This window comes from Polypterus senegalus, chromosome 3, assembly GCF_016835505.1.
Source record: "Polypterus senegalus isolate Bchr_013 chromosome 3, ASM1683550v1, whole genome shotgun sequence".
NCBI classification, from domain to species: domain Eukaryota; kingdom Metazoa; phylum Chordata; class Cladistia; order Polypteriformes; family Polypteridae; genus Polypterus; species Polypterus senegalus.
In genome coordinates this window covers 218403043-218419053 of record NC_053156.1, presented here as the reverse complement: position 1 = coordinate 218419053, position 16011 = coordinate 218403043, and the positions used below count along the sequence as shown (strand labels likewise).

Here is a 16011-nt window from a genome sequence, read left to right as displayed (position 1 = left end):
ATGTCATTGGAGTGGACAGATCTTAATCCAGTAATTCCTTTCATGTGCAGACTCTGGTCTTTGTTTGGTATCGTGCCTTTAACTTTTAGCACCATTATGAGTAACATGTTCAACACAAATACTTATTCATGCTATTTTGAACCACAGCACTTTAATTATCTTGCTCAGTGTCCCATTTAAGGTTTGTTCCTGCCTCGTACCTGAAACTACAATCAACTTTCCTTCACCCCTGGATGTAGAACACCAAGTTAAAAAGATGGATGACTGCAGTTATTTGAAAAATAATCATACAATAAACAGATTTTATTCAGCCAAAGTGTTTATTACTGAAGTATATTTTGACCTCCATGTAAAGTCTCCAAAATGGCAAAATAGAAAGCAAATAAATAGTCTCTTGATGGCCCCTTAACTGAACAGTAGAGGACAATACATACTTAGAAAATACAAACATTAAATATCTGCTAAAGGACATATAGTATAATTATCATCTAAAAAATAAACCTTGTATATAGAACTCTTTAGATTATTTTATCTTTGTCAGCATTACCCATACATAGTACAGAAATAAATTGTGCAGCACTCACTTTTCCAGGACATCTACAGCAAAGCCCAAAGTAAAAAGCAACATAATTATAGTCGTTCCTGACGTACATAAAAAGCAAGCTCATAAACACAAATGATTTTTCCTTCAGTCATGTGTTACAGTTTTCTTAATATCCAATCTAAATTAGCACAGATATGGAATGGATATTCAGAACATAGAAATTATAATAAAAAAAACCTGAAGTGATTATCTTCTCCACTTTCTGCAGCACTTTTTCACATTTTACTCAGTCCAAGTAACACTGCTGTGTGTAATGGCTTTTGCTGGTTTATTACAGTATATTGAAAATGTTTTATGCTTCAGATGCGGACATGTACTTTGCTGGACTTCCATGAACACGGGATGTCTGGTTGCTGATAACACACATGGCCTTCCTTCAGCAAGAGATTATCAGAGAGTTGACTGTGCTGCGTGCTTGTCCTTTGCTGTTTTGTCCATTTGTTGACTCCACTAGTAGCTCACAGCACCTAAGCTGCTGGCACAGTGTGTCAAGAAGCCCTGGGAAGTGTGAAGAACCTAAAGGATATGCAGGTGTGAGGACATTAGTGAAGGTAATACTCTAAATACATAACGTTTAAGCAAAGAACCATAGACACATGGAAGAAAATACAAAGTTGTGTGGAGGAGAGATAGGACTTTAGAGACATTCAGATCTTGACTTGATGTTATTTTGGACAATCTAGAGAATAGGAGGATGGACAAGCTTGTTGGGCTGAATAGCCTGCTCTCATCACAGTTGTTGTAATGTTCTAAATTAGACCACACCTCTCTCTTACACTCATTTAGTTGACTGTCTGACCCTAATTTCATTTTAAAGGCCTCTTGTAATCCTTCTCTGTCACTTCTAAATCCTTTGTTATCATATAAAATGTTCAAACCTTTCATGATCTTGCCTTGTTAAATTTGGAGCCTCATCCTCTTGTCGTAGCATGTCTGACCTCCAAATATCTCAGGCTGTCAGGCTCTCTTCAGTTCTAAACACGCGTCAGCCTGTTACAATCTCATCTTGTCACTCATTAAGTATGTCAGATGCATAAATTCAACCTTTTTAGGTCTAATTTGGTTATATCTGAAGCAACAGCTTCAGTGTCTATACATTGAAATGACACATTAAGACCTACCAGCTCTTGTAGTTAGATCCATCATCTTAGTTATCACAATAAGATTTTCTGGGGCATTACCCAGTTACATTTGCAGCTTTAGTACCTCTTGTTTCATTGCAATCAGATTTAAAGTCCCAAACCAGCTTTTGGTGGTCTCACTTGTCATATCTGAAATTTTAGCCTCTTTAACATTTATACCTTCATTATTTTGTAGTCTCCTCTTGCATCCAACACCATTTTAGGACTGAATATGTCACATGTAGAGATTCGGCCAATCATGATCTAGTCTTAATCTCTTGAGATCAGAGTCTTACAGACAGACCTGAAGTTTGAAGAGTACATTGTCTTACATAGAGGTCCCCTACATTCACATCTACAACCACAGGTTCAGTCTCTTTAAGTCTAGAGCTTCCTGTGGTTCCAAATCTGGCACATCTTCAGCAGGTCCTTCTTACTAATCACATCTAAAACTTCAGCTTTTGGGGGTCTGGACATGCAAGATCTAAAGATTAAGCCCCTTGTGTTGCTACCCTGTTTCATCTAAAAAACACCTGGACCTTCATCCTCTTTTGGCCTTAGCCACATCTACAGCTTTAGCAGGTCTTTGTTTTACACTCTGATATGTGGTGGTCTCCCTGTAACTCATCTAAAGCTTCAGAAATTTTGTCAAATTTTGTCAAATTCTTTACTGAAGAAGAATGGAGAGAGTCCACTTATGACAAGAAGATATCCTCACTGTCAGAGTTCTGTTGGTCACTTGAGAAAGGGGAGCACTCTTTTTCTTCTATAATCTTGACTTAGAGTCCTGCAGCTGCTCAGAGAATATAAGCAGAGGGGAGTTTGAGTCACCTTGAGCAAATTTCTGAGTATGGACATCATCTGACTTGTAAAGCTTTAGCCTCTCAGTGTCTCAACCTGCCAGACTTGGACCTTTATACTCTCAATGTCTAAGTCTGTCACATCTGGATCTCTAGAATCCCAAAGCTTTGACCTTTCCTAATTTGTATTTAATCTACCCAATTTTTTTTTTGTACAGATCTTTACAGCCTTTTCATGCTAACCATCAAGCTCATCTCCTGCCAAAACATATCACAGAATGTTTTGCAGTATTTAACCAAGCTTCACCACAAATAACATAGTAAGCTTGCTCTGGAGAATTTGTCTAGTTTTTCTTACTGCACATGCAGTGAAATAGAATTCTTCTAACTCTCTAAAGGCCACCTAATCACATGGATAAGGAGCCCATAGTAGAAAGGGTAGGAAAAGTGAGAGCTATACTTACCAGTTTCACACTGGCTCCATATATCAAGTGTGTCCATCAGAATCTTCCCTAAAGCTCTTCTGGAAATGTTCTAAAGAAAAGAAATGAAAATATTCTGTTAATTAGGGCCTGATTGGAGGGCATGATGTCATGAGCTGTCACTAGTGATTTCAAAAGTCCATCAGTGGATATAGTTTCCAAGTAACAGAAGAACTCTCCTGGCCTGCACCAATGTAATGAAATCACTCTTCACTATCCCCCTCTCTACTGTAAGGACTGCTTAGTTACTCAAATTACTTGGGCTCGAAGCTGTAGAAGAAGTGCCAAGGCGTCAGCAAGTTTCTCTTCAAGCAGGGAGAGACGCACACGTTCTGTCTCCACCATCTGCAGCTCCATACGTAGCATCTCAGCCTCTTCCTCTTTCAGTTGGAGGTTCTTTCCTGCAGAGCAAAGCAGCTGCAAAGAAAAGGAAGACTGAATGAGAAAAGATCACATTCTGACCTGGGGCTCACTGCTGTCAACATCCTCAGATTTTCATTTTGCATTCTACTTTGACACTTGGTTTGGTTAGCTCTTCTGAGTAGGATCCATCACCAGGTTGGAAATATAGGGTGGTCCAAATCTAATTATGCAATTTTCATTATGCTATAACTTACTAAGTGTATTACATAGAAAATCACCTGGATTTGAGAAGTGTGCGATGTGATGACATGAAGAATCGTCTTTGCGCTGAACTGGAATTGTCCCCGCATAAATCAAAGTCATCCAGGCGATCTGGATCTGCATAGTTAGATCTGGACCACCCTGTATATATATATATATATATATATATATATATATATATATATATATATATATATATATATATATATATATATATATATATATATTATAGACACATTGCATGTGCATGTGAGGATAACTTTTCTAGGCTCACCTAAGGTATGCGACAACTCCACCAGGGCAAGAGGGGACACTGTCACTAATGGTCTTGTCTCCTTTTGTTTGCTGAGAAGACACCCAATGACAATGACAATTGAGACAGAGAAGTTCCGCCCCTTCTGTCATAAAAAGTATAAAAAGCAGATGTCCCCAAAAGGTGGCTTTGCTTTTTGGACCAGGGCAACAACCAGTGTAGAGCTCCCCAAAACATAACCCTACCTTTAAAGAGAGACATTGTCAGGCTGTGTTCTTCAAGCCGATTGCCTGCTTTTCAATTGTTGTGCCCTCTTTTGTTCTTTTGTTTTGAACCTACTTTAGTTCTGTACATTAAACTGGGCGGCCCAGCTGACTCCCCAACTTTTCTTCAGGACTGTTTTCAAATTTGTCTGAAGACTCGACATATATACAAATATATATATATTCTCTCTCTCTCTTATATATAATTTCTGAGTATTACTTCACATAATCTTCTGGTTTCTTCACATCTATCTTTAGACCACAATACTTTTCATTAGTGTATTTCAGACCATATCACCTTAATGTCGTTCATTTTAGGTCTTGTGACTAGGTCTTATTGCTTTTATTTCCTTAGTTTCTAGGTATGTATACATCAGTCTTCAGTGCCAGCTGTGTCTATATTTCATACCATTATTTCTCAACACCTTTTTTATGTTTATTTCTGACCATGTGGTCCATTTCTTTATTTCTAATTATAAGACATGTTATTTTAATATTTCATTGTCTTTTGTTTCTATATTTCTTCCTGTTTTCTGTAGTGCTAGGGTGTTGTACCATGTTAGCCATTATGAATGTAGTGAAAAGTCAAGCATAATTACTTTTTTTATTGGCTAACTAAAAAGATTACAATATGAAAGCTTTCAAAGCAACTCAGGCCCCTTCTTCAGGCAAGATGTAATACAGAAACTGGAGTTCCTTGTGTTTATATACACACAAGGACAAGAAACAACATTGGTAAATCTTTAAGTGAGAAATCTTAAATGTAAAAAATTAATAGACTCCTCCAGGCTAGGGTTCATTTAACAAGAGAGAAGAACAATGTATGGTCAAGATCTTTGGATAAGATAACCCATCCATTATCCAACCCGCTATATCCTAACTACAGGGGTCTGCCAGAGCCAATCCCAGCCAGGGTGCCAGCCCACCATGGAGCACACACACACACATCAAGCACAATTTAGGATCGCCAATGCACCGAACCTGCATGTCTTTGGACTGTGGGAGGAAACCCACACAGACACGGGGAGAACATGGAAACTCCATGCAGTGAGGACCCGGGAAGTGAACCCAGGTCTCCTAACTGCAAGGCAGCAGCGCTACCCACTGTGCCACCTTGCTGCCCGATACGATAACTGTCCAACAAAATCTTTTGAATTTGTGACATTCACCATGAGGCATCACTATCTCTTCTTTCTTTCTGTAATGCATTTCTTTTTTATTTCTGACCAGTAACCCCTATAACCCTTCATATTATAAACTTGTGACTATCAGGCCCTTCTGCTTCAGATGTGGATTCTGTTTCTTGTCACTTTGGTTCCTGGGGCTATGTTTAAACCACCCTTTTTTATACGAGCTAAGAGCACTTTTTTACAGTATATTAGACAGATTTGGTAAGATTTGCAGTGGAGAATCTAATTTTTTGCATATAAAATGAGATTCTCATTCATATAAAGATCTCAATTTTAAAAGGAAAATCTGAGTTGTGATTTTAGTTTTGTAAATGTAGCTGATTTTTGTGATTGTTAGACCTCATTTCCAATTTGCTTGTTGTAGATTGTCATCATTCAGACCTTCCTATATGACTCCCCATTTACAACCAGCAGATGGCACTGCTTCCCCCCACACACACTCCCTCTCCCTTGTGCCCCACTCTCTCTTCACAGACACTTACTCTTTCCAATTCGCTCTCAGCTGCCTTCTTCTTGCCCTCTACAGAGTTGTGTTCTCTTTTGCTCTGTGCCCTTGATTCTGCCAATGTAGCTGCACACTCTGGGTTGTCATTTTGAAGACCAGTGTGAGCCATGAACATGTGACGCACTGCACCATTCTGACACCTACAGAAACAAAGAAAATAGGCTTAGAAAGTCACAGAAGAGTGCTGACAGATGGCAGGCTGCCATAGCTATGCTGTGTTTGAAGTTCAGTCCCTTGAGGATGAAAAGCTCCAGTAACTCATTTGTACATGACATTCTGGAAAACCAAGAGTACTGCTCACCTTGTGAGAAGTTTAGACAAGATGTCACCTTCTTAAAAGAAATTGGGAATTGTATCTTTTCTTTCACAGCCTTCCCTGGCCTGATAAAGAGCATTGTATCATCTATGTCTCTGTTTAAAATATGTAAACTATGGTTTTACACTTCAAGGCACAATTAGCAATTAAGTAGTCTCCACCAAGTTCTAAAATTAGATAAATATGATTTTGTCATTAATAATAAAACAGCAATCATGCTGAAGCAATAGATGAAAAAGTAATGACTAGGTAGTTTGTACAAACACCTCTGGCAGCTACCATTTTCTGTACAAGTTGATTGGTCTCTTACTGTAGATTGCATTGACGAAAGTTTGTCCTACTCCTCTTTACAACATTGTTTCAGTTTATTGATGTCTAAGTGCATCGTTGCACAGCTCTCCTAAGGTCCTGGCATAGCATCTCAGTACAGTTAAGTCCTGGATTTTCACTTGGCCATTCCCAAATCTTCACTCTTTTCTTTTTTAGTCATTCAATTTAGGTTTACTGGTGTGTATTTTGAATCATTATCCTGTTGTATTATTAATTTCAGCCAAGAATTAACTGTTGGATAGATTGACTCACATGCTTGTCTAGAATACCCAGGTATAAAGAAGAGATTATGTGATTTATCTGTATGCCGATTGGTGCAAACTAATGTGTTTCTTGCTGTGTTATGCAAATGAACGTAAATTACTTAAGGTGATTGCTTTGTTATACAGTGTACAGTATTCCTCAGTCTTGTCTTGGTAAGCTGGCTGGCTAACATGGCAGGCTCTCTCAAGCTTGTTGTAATAAAGGACATCCAGCAGATGGAGACATTGGTAGCAGTGATCTCGACTTTTCCTTATTTAAAATAGTAATTTCCCTGACACTATCATATAGTGCCTTTATATCTGTTCACCCATTTTACCCCATTCTGCTTATCTTTCAATATATCTACATATTTACCTATCTTCATTTCCATTTGTTGTATTTTACCTTTAAAATGTAGCTCTCTTTCTATGTATTATAGTGCCTTTCATATCTACCTATGCATCATTTGCTTATATATATTTCTCTTCTGGTTCGTCCTGCTTCCTCCTACATTAAGTAACATCACCCTCAACTGGAGAGTCCCTGCAGTTTCACAGATTGAGTTCATTTTCAAATCAGCACCCATACACATTACGCAGCAGTGCTCTCTAATGGCCTTTTACCATTACTGCATTTGTAGAACTATTAACCAGTTTCTACTGGCTTTATTACAAATCCTATCTCTTATATATATTTCTCTTCTGGTTCGTCCTGCTTCCTCTTCAAAACCGGTCCCCCCACACGCAGCCCACATGGCATTTCTTGATTCCTATTCCTACTCTTCCAAACCCTTCCCGACGCTGCATGCGGCCTCCCATACACCCCAACGCCGCTTTTCTCAATTCCTATTCCTCCTTCGGACTACCGCGTTCCCCGCTCCTCTCTCATGACCCCATTGGTGTCACGTCACCTCCCTATATCTAGCCTGACCGCGTGACCTTTCACTTCGGCCATGCGTGCGCCTGGGCGTCTTTTCCGTAGCATGCTACCGGAAGGTACTCTCTTGACCATTGGCATTGATTTTGCTCCTTTCTATTGGTTTCGCTCCTTGCTATTTTCGTTATACTGCGACGGTTGTTTCCTGAGCCTTTGTTATAAAATGAATGACAGTATCTTCTCTGTCGACGGGTTTTTGTGCGTCATCTCTATTCCGGGATCCGGCAACTACCTGTTCCTATCAGTGGGTTATTTCTTGACGCAAATCATCTCCAGTAAAACACCTATTCACAACTGTGTCTTTCAAGAAGTATTTCTTTCTTCTTGATTTCTGAATTTCTTTCTCACCATTTTCCGTTCCTGTTCTTACACCGCCGTATGTTACGGGCGTCGGCTAGTTTAGTATAATTCCTTTCATACCTCACAGTTTGCACCTTATATTTATTCATTTTTGTGTATCTATTGTACTTATTTAGTTTATTTAACTAGTGAATGCGCTGTGGACTTGCACAGGTCACAATTCCTGCAAAGCTGAATAAAACAGAATTTCATGTCTTACCCTTTTCCTGAGCAGCTGAGTTGGCTGAGGAGTTTCTTCACCTCAGTGAGACAGCACTGGCCTTCCTCTGCATTGCGTTGCTGTTCCTCTTCTTCTTCATCAGAGGCAGCTCGTCCTTCTACCGCTCTTTGTAGCCGTTCTTCTCCTGTGGGTAAGACACTGAGTCAAATCACTATCACACAGAGGGTTTCTGACAAGGGATTGTATTTGTAGCATTCTTCACTAACTCTCCATATTACAACTCATTCATAAAAGGAACTGATATAAAGACATTCATTCCAAATGAGAATCTATTCATTTTCATTTTCCTGGAAAGCTTCTCTGAGAACAGTATATGATGACAACAAAGGATGCAAAGCAGGAACTCATCCATCACAAAACACAGTCATGTTTTCAACTTCAATAACTTTAACAAAGAAAACTCAGCCATCATTTTTTCTAATGACTACTATTACAACTCCAGTTAGACTAATTCAGATTCATTTACTAAACCTACTTTAGCCAACATAAAGTAAAGGAATGTCTGTTAGCCTGTTTAGTCCAAACAAATTGGACAACATGACAGAAACTGACTTTGTCTGGATTGCCAGTCTACCACAGGGAACACTGAAGAATACATCCACAGGTATAATTGTCAGGGCAATCTGGAGTCACTGATTAATGAGTACCTGTATAATGCCTCACTGTGACTGTGACTGCCAAGTTAGACATTTACTTTCTTTTTAATCATTCTGGTATACTGTACATTAGAGAGTTTTTTGTTTGTCATAATATAATAATACTCATTTATTTAATTACTTTTGAGCTTCTTTGAAAAGCCGAATATTCCCTTGGGGACAAATAAAGTTCTATCTATCTATCTATCTATCTATCTATCTATCTATCTATCTATCTATCTATCTATCTATCTATCTATCTATCTATCTATCTATCCTTTTACTTTCCCAGTTTTACACACAACAGTGTGCTAGAAGGCCTGCTGTGAACTGTTAGCACTGACAACTGTGTTCAAATTTTTTGCTGTCCTGTTCCATCCAGATTAAGGATAAATCAAGTAACCTCTTAATATAGTGTCCTTCACGGAATATATTATAAAGTGACTTACAAATGCTACACTGTTACAGAAAAAGAATTAGTAAGTAATTTACAGTCTATATTGACCTTTTCACACCAAACATTGGATGAAATTGCTTTACAATGCTTATCAAAAAGAAAATCTTAACTTTTATAGTTTCAAAAATTTGCATTACACAAGTATTACTATATTAAACAAAGAAAAAGTAGAATTTTCTCCCTAATCCTCAAAAAGCTCTACAGAAACATCGCTATTACACATAAAAAACAAGAAACCTTTATATAGGAAATATTTTAAGTAGCACTATTACTGCTATATGCAGAACAGAATGCAGATATCCTCGTTCTACATGGAGCTAACTCCATTGTTCTATAGCACAAAGCATCACTCTTAAACAAATGTAATCATTAAGACATCTTTCCAACTTTAAAACCAAGATCTGCCTTTCATCCATCTCTTCATCTGCTTTTTATCCCGCTTATTCTGTTAGCAGCCATACCTGAACAGGGTGCTTTTCACTACACTCTGGCACACTCACTCACACCAGGGCTTTTAAAATTGTGAATTAACCTAAAACTTATGTTTGGAAAAGAAACTAGTGTATCCCAACAGACACAGGAAGAACATGCAAACTCTGCACTGGCAGGGTCTGAGGTGAAATTCAAGTCCAGGACCCCGGAGTTGCAATTCAAAAGTGCTGGCCACTGTGTCACTGGGCTGCCTACTGCTGCACTAAAATGCTTTATCAAATAATCTGTTAAGCAGAATAAATTAGTCATCTTTTCTATACAAACTGAATGTTTTAGCAATCACTATTTTACACTAAGCCTCACAATTATGCATGAAAAATACAGACAATTTTGATTTAATATAATGTTTTTCATACCAAGCAGAATAAACAAATTGCATTATGCAAATAATGAACCAACTTCTACAGTGGTCAGTAATAAAGCAAGCATTCCTGTTATTCTGACATAATCAAGCTATATTTAATTTGCTCAGCTCCTTTCACAAGTAAACACTATCACAGAGTGAATTATAAAAGCTTTAGATTTGAACAAATCAAATACATTTACATTTTATGAACTGAACTGCAACCCCAGTTCCAAAAAATTTGGGATGCTGTGTAATATGTAAATAAAAACAGAATGCAATGAATTGCAAATCTCATAAACCCATATTTTGTTCACAACAGAACATAGAAACATATCAAATGTTTAAACTGAGAAAATGTACCATTTGAAGAAAAGAATAAGGACATTTGGAATTTGACAGCAGCAGTACGTCTGAAAAAAGCTGGGCCAGGGCCATGTTTGCAACTGCGCAGCATCCTCCCTTTTTTTACTAACAGTCTGTAAATGTCCGGGAACTGAGGAGACCAGTTGCTGGACTTTTTTGTTTTTATGATGCACCATATCATTTTCAATTGGTGAAAGGTCTGGAATTCAGGCAGACTCTTGTACTACGAAGCCATGCTGTTCTAATAGATGCAGTTGGTGGTTTAGCATTGTCTTGCTGAGATATGCAAGGCCTTCCCTGAAAAAGATATCATCTGGAAGGGAGCATATGTTGCTCTAAAACCTGTATATACCTTTCGGCACTGATGGTACCTTTCCAGATGGGCAAGCTGCCCATTCCATAGGCACTAATGCACCCCCATACCATCACAGATGCAGGCTTTTGATTTGAGCGCTGATAACAAGCCGGGTGGTCCCTCATCTCTTTAGTCTGGAGTACACATTTTCCAAAAAGAATTTCAGATTTTGATTTCTCTGACCACAGAGCAGTTTTGCACTTTGCCTCCATTAGTCCATTTTAAACAAGTTTTGGCCCAGAGAAGATAGTGGTGTTTCTAGATCATGTTCACATATGGCTTCTTCTTGGCATGCTAGAGCTTTTACCTGCATTTGTGGATGGCACAGTGAGCTATGTTCGCAGATAATGATTTCTGGAAGTGTTCATGAGCCCTTGCAGTGATTTCCATAACAGAATCAGGCCTGGTTTTAATGCAGTGCAGCCTGAGGGCCTGAAGATCACAACCATCCAATTTTTTATGGTCGGCCTTGTCCTTTGTACACAGAGATTTCTTCAGATTTTCAGAATTTTTTGATGATATTATGTTCTGTAGATGATGATATATTTAATGCCTTCACAATTTTACGTTGAACATTATTCTGAAATTGTTCCTGTGACGATGCGGGTTCACTGCATGCTCCCATCTTGCGTTCGGGAGCCCTTGAACCATGCACCATCGGTAATGTTACCGATGAGCCTGGCAGTGAGGCACTACAATGGAGCAAAGGGGATGGTGTAAAAGTGCAAAAGTCTTTTTATTTAAAAACAGCAAACAAAAACTAAGTGTCCAAATAAATAGTGCAGTGATTTAAAAGTCCTCAAATAAATAATCTAATAAAATGGGTGAAAGGTGGAGTTAAAAAAAAACATAGAAAAATTCTTTAAAATGATGAGGTTAAAACAATGCTGGAAGCAGTCCCTTAAAACACAAAGCCCGGTGTCTTCTTTTACCTGGCGGTTCCCCTGCTTCTCCCGTCTGGGCCTCGCAACAGGAGAGTCGCCATACCTGCAGCTGACCTTCTTCTCCTACACAACTGATCTGGTGGTGTTCCAATCCCTGGATCCGGTTCATCTCACCTAGACCAAGAGTTGGGCTCCCCAGAGACCAGGATGGTCATACTGGGGCTTCTCTTCCCAATCTCCAACTCCCACTGCCTCCCTTCACTGCGACGAGCCAACCTTCTCCCAGTCACTCCTGCTCCAAACAATCGCTAACTTTTTTGGAATTGGGATTGTAAATAGGTTTGATAATAAAGGAATAAATTGGCTTTGTAAATTAAACACTTATAAAGAGTGTTTTATAAAAAAACATTGATACTAACATAATCAAGCAAATTTCAATTGTTATTACGCCTTTCATAAAAAACATGGATAAATTTTTTCTACTGCCCAAAGACGAAATTAAGCAATCTTTTTCATAGAACATTTAATATTGAGTGTTGGCACAAAAGCAATTCTATTAAACACAGAATTAACTGAACAAAAAATGTCATAAAAAATGTCACTATTGCTAAAAAAGAATATACTAAATCTATTCTTCTTCTTTTGGCGTCTCCCGTTAGAGGTCACCACAGTGGATCATCTTCTTCCATATCTTTCTGTCCTCTGCATGTCCTCTCTCACCACATCCATAAACCTTGTCTTAGGCCTTCCTCTTCTCTTCTTGCCTGGCAGCTGTATCCTCAACATCCTTTTCCCAATATACCCAGCGTCTCTCCTCTGCACATGTCCAAACCAATGCAATCTTACCTCTCAAATTTTGTCTCCAGTGCTACCATAAATTACATCAAAACAGCATTAACATTGCTCAAAAAATAATCTAGCCACCTTGAATTCTCATGGTGTATCACCTTTATACAAAATATGCTGCACAAAAAGCCCTATTATAATATAAAAATATGATCAAGTCCTGATTATTTTTGAAGACTGCCTTTCATTATGAACCTTATAGTTAAGTACCATATACAAAAGAATAATTGGGCCATCTGAATTTTATATGGTGCGTTTCATCAATAGCATTATAGCCATAAAAAGAACACAGGTATTCAAATAAAAGTATGTGCTGTAAAGGCAGCAACAGCAATCACCTCTTCCAGAAGATTCATCTCGGCCAGCAGGTGACCTGCGTTGTGGAGTTGGTGGATACCAGTGGTCGAAAGATGGGACTTGAGGCCTCTGCTGTGTAATCTGATTCTCCTCTCGGCAGTGGCAGCGACTTCTGAAAATGTGGAAGAATAATAACAATGAAATTTTTTATATAATTTAAAAAGAATGGGTGCTGGTTAGCTTGAAGTAATTTTACATGATTTGATATATATACAGTATATCTGAGTATGTATTTGTATTTACATATTGCTGATATTTATTGTTAAGTTCCATTTAGTAGTAATTTGCAAAGTTGTAATTGCATTTACTTGGGAACTTGTTACAGCTTAGCCCATGGCTCCTCAACTCTTGTTCCAACTTATTGCCTCTTTGTTCACAGGACTTATTTAACTATATATTGTTACATACACGCATTTGGGAGACATCCACAGGGTTCATTTAAAGATTATTACACTCCAATCCAGAGGGTGGCACTGTTGCCTAAAGCCCTTTCTCTGTCTCCCACACAGAACGGATGATTGATGGTCCTTCCACCTCTGACATCATCCAGGTTTCCTCCCTACCCCTAAGCCCATCCTTCCGGGTCTCCACCTTAAAAGCCAGCCTCAACACAATCTTGGGACAGTCTGAAGAAGACTACCATCTGAACAAGGTGTCATTGCTTTCATTTTTTTTCTCTTGTGATTCATCTTCCATGCCTTTCAATATATGAAGTTCACCTCGGTGTCCCAACCCTTTTTGACGTGTTCTTTGTTTACTTTCTAACATGTATACAGAGAGAGAACATAAGGGAGAGCAGGAGGATGGAGGGAATGGTGAGGTACATCCAAGCTGGTGATTCCATGCCATCAGAGTTGCTATGGGTGCAGTATCTCTCCAGACCACTAGTGGGCAGTAGCCGTATTCTACTGAAAAAGTAAGGGGCCCCACAGAAACTCTTAGAAGATATTGTATTTGCAGGAACAGGGATAACCCTAAATGTGCTTTCTGGTGGGATGGAGTGGCACTTGAAGTGAGAAGGGTCCAACTCCACAGCTGGAGTGTTTTGCTGGAAGTACTCCCAGGAGCCTCTACTACCTTAGTCAGATGAGCTTGGGGTCAGCAGAGAAGCAGAAACAGGGGCTAAAGGAAGCATTATTGTTTTGTTTCTCCTATCTTTTTTATACTGTGTTATCCCCTCCCACGTCTGCATAATGTTGTTAGTAAATTACCTTTCTATTACTTATCTGGACTGTGGTGGTGTCTTTCTGGGTACAGGGTGTCTACTTCAGAGCACCCCATCTGGCCACAATGTATATCTATACACATACATATAAGAGGCACACTGGGTAGGGCTGTTGCCTCATAGATGCAGACCCAGATAGAAATCCTGCACTTGGTCATTGTCTGTGTACAGTTTGTATGTTCTAGCCATTTTTGAGTGGATGTTTCCTCCAAGTACTTCAGTTTTTCTTCCACATCACTAAAGATGCTCAAGTCATCTAATGATTCCAGATTGGGCCTGTATGATTGTGGATATATGACTTAGTGGACACTGCGGTAGACTGATACCCTGTCCACAGATGTTTCCTGCCTTGTGTCTACCCCTGCCTGGAGAGATTGTTACTCCCCCTGTGACCCTGAATTTGATAGGTGAGTTTGAGAAAGATACCAAGTATCATATCTTCATATGATATTAAATAGGAGCTTTAAATGTACAGTATTTTCAATTACTAGGGCTCACATTAGCAGTTTTGTTATGCTCTCTCATATCTCCATAAACACCTGGCTATCCTAAGCCCAAGTTGGATCCATGAAGTCTGTGAATAAATGAAAGTCCTGTGGGAAAATAAATAAAACCTACAACAGGAGAGCAGCTAACATTGTTAAACATTTGATTGAGTATGAAGAATCCTCTGTGGTGCAGGCTCAGGGAGTAAGTACATATCTGTGAAAAGCCACTAAATCCGCTTTGCAAATCTGTTAATTCAGCTGCTTGCCTTTAAAAGAACTAAGGCTACAGTGGGGGGCATACTTTTCACACTCAAGGAAGTTAAGGGGTGTTAGAGACCCCTACCTGTGTGTACTGACAAGCAAGAGGACAATTTGTCAATATCTGTGCTCTGTGTGGATAGACCACAGGAGTGCAGGGAATTAGCCAGGATTGCCAGGAAGGATACACGGCTTACCTGAACCCAACTGGGCCACCCCATTGCTACCAGGCCTCCAGACCCTCCAACTGGTGTGGTAACTGTTCGGTGCTGCCAAATAATTAAATACCATACTTAATAAATATTGTGCTCAGTTTGGCTGCAAAGTCAGGGATTCAATGATAACAATCCAATCATTTTCCATTTTCTACACACACCCCTTTAAAGTCATGGTTGTAGATAACCAGAATATGTCACTACAGCAAACATATATAAAATAAAACTAGCAGTGCTAATAATAATACAGTATTTTGATATGGTGGAACAAAGCGATATTAACTCAGAGCTCCTGAGTCCCAGATTCTGTTTTCACCCGCTCACTATCAGTGTGCAATTTGAGCTTTTATGTCTTTGTTTCCTCCAGGAATCTTAAGTCTTAGTGAATCTTAAAGACAAGCATTTCATTTAAGTTGACCCAGAATGACTTTGAATAATGTGTAGAGAAATGTGCCCCAGTGTGCTCTGCAATGAAGTATGATACCACTAACAGGGTTGGCTCCTGCCTTATCACCACTGTGGGAATGAACAGTAATAGAAAACGTGAGCTCAAAAAATGGACAGATTATGATAACAGTCGTACTATGCCTGACAATGTTTTATCTAATGAAAACCACCTTGGAACAGTTGACTAGTGCTCTTTGCCACATTTCAAATGTTGGTAATCGGTGGAATTCTTAACTTCTGCAATGCAATGTACATAGGACGCACACAGAATGATCTCTCCAGCTCTTTCAATAATGAAGATCTGAACTCCTATTGAAACTGAAAGTCTATCTATCTATCTATCTATCTATCTATCTATCTATCTATCTATCTATCTATCTATCTATCTATCTATCT

General features: G+C 38.9%; 1 protein-coding gene across 1 annotated transcript in view; it reads right to left on the bottom strand.

Annotated features, from left to right (window-relative positions):
* Nucleotides 1-311: 311 nt before the first annotated feature.
* Nucleotides 312-16011, bottom strand: part of si:ch211-112f3.4 (EF-hand and coiled-coil domain-containing protein 1) — a 36164-nt gene continuing 20464 nt past the window's right edge. The window contains exons 3-8 of the mRNA XM_039748490.1: nucleotides 12964-13094; nucleotides 8227-8371; nucleotides 5820-5982; nucleotides 3266-3424; nucleotides 2990-3059; nucleotides 312-1120 (exon numbers count right to left, since the gene is read on the bottom strand). Of these exons, the coding sequence (XP_039604424.1) occupies nucleotides 981-1120; nucleotides 2990-3059; nucleotides 3266-3424; nucleotides 5820-5982; nucleotides 8227-8371; nucleotides 12964-13094 (808 nt within the window). The 3' untranslated portion in view covers nucleotides 312-980. The remainder of the gene's footprint in view (nucleotides 1121-2989; nucleotides 3060-3265; nucleotides 3425-5819; nucleotides 5983-8226; nucleotides 8372-12963; nucleotides 13095-16011) is intronic.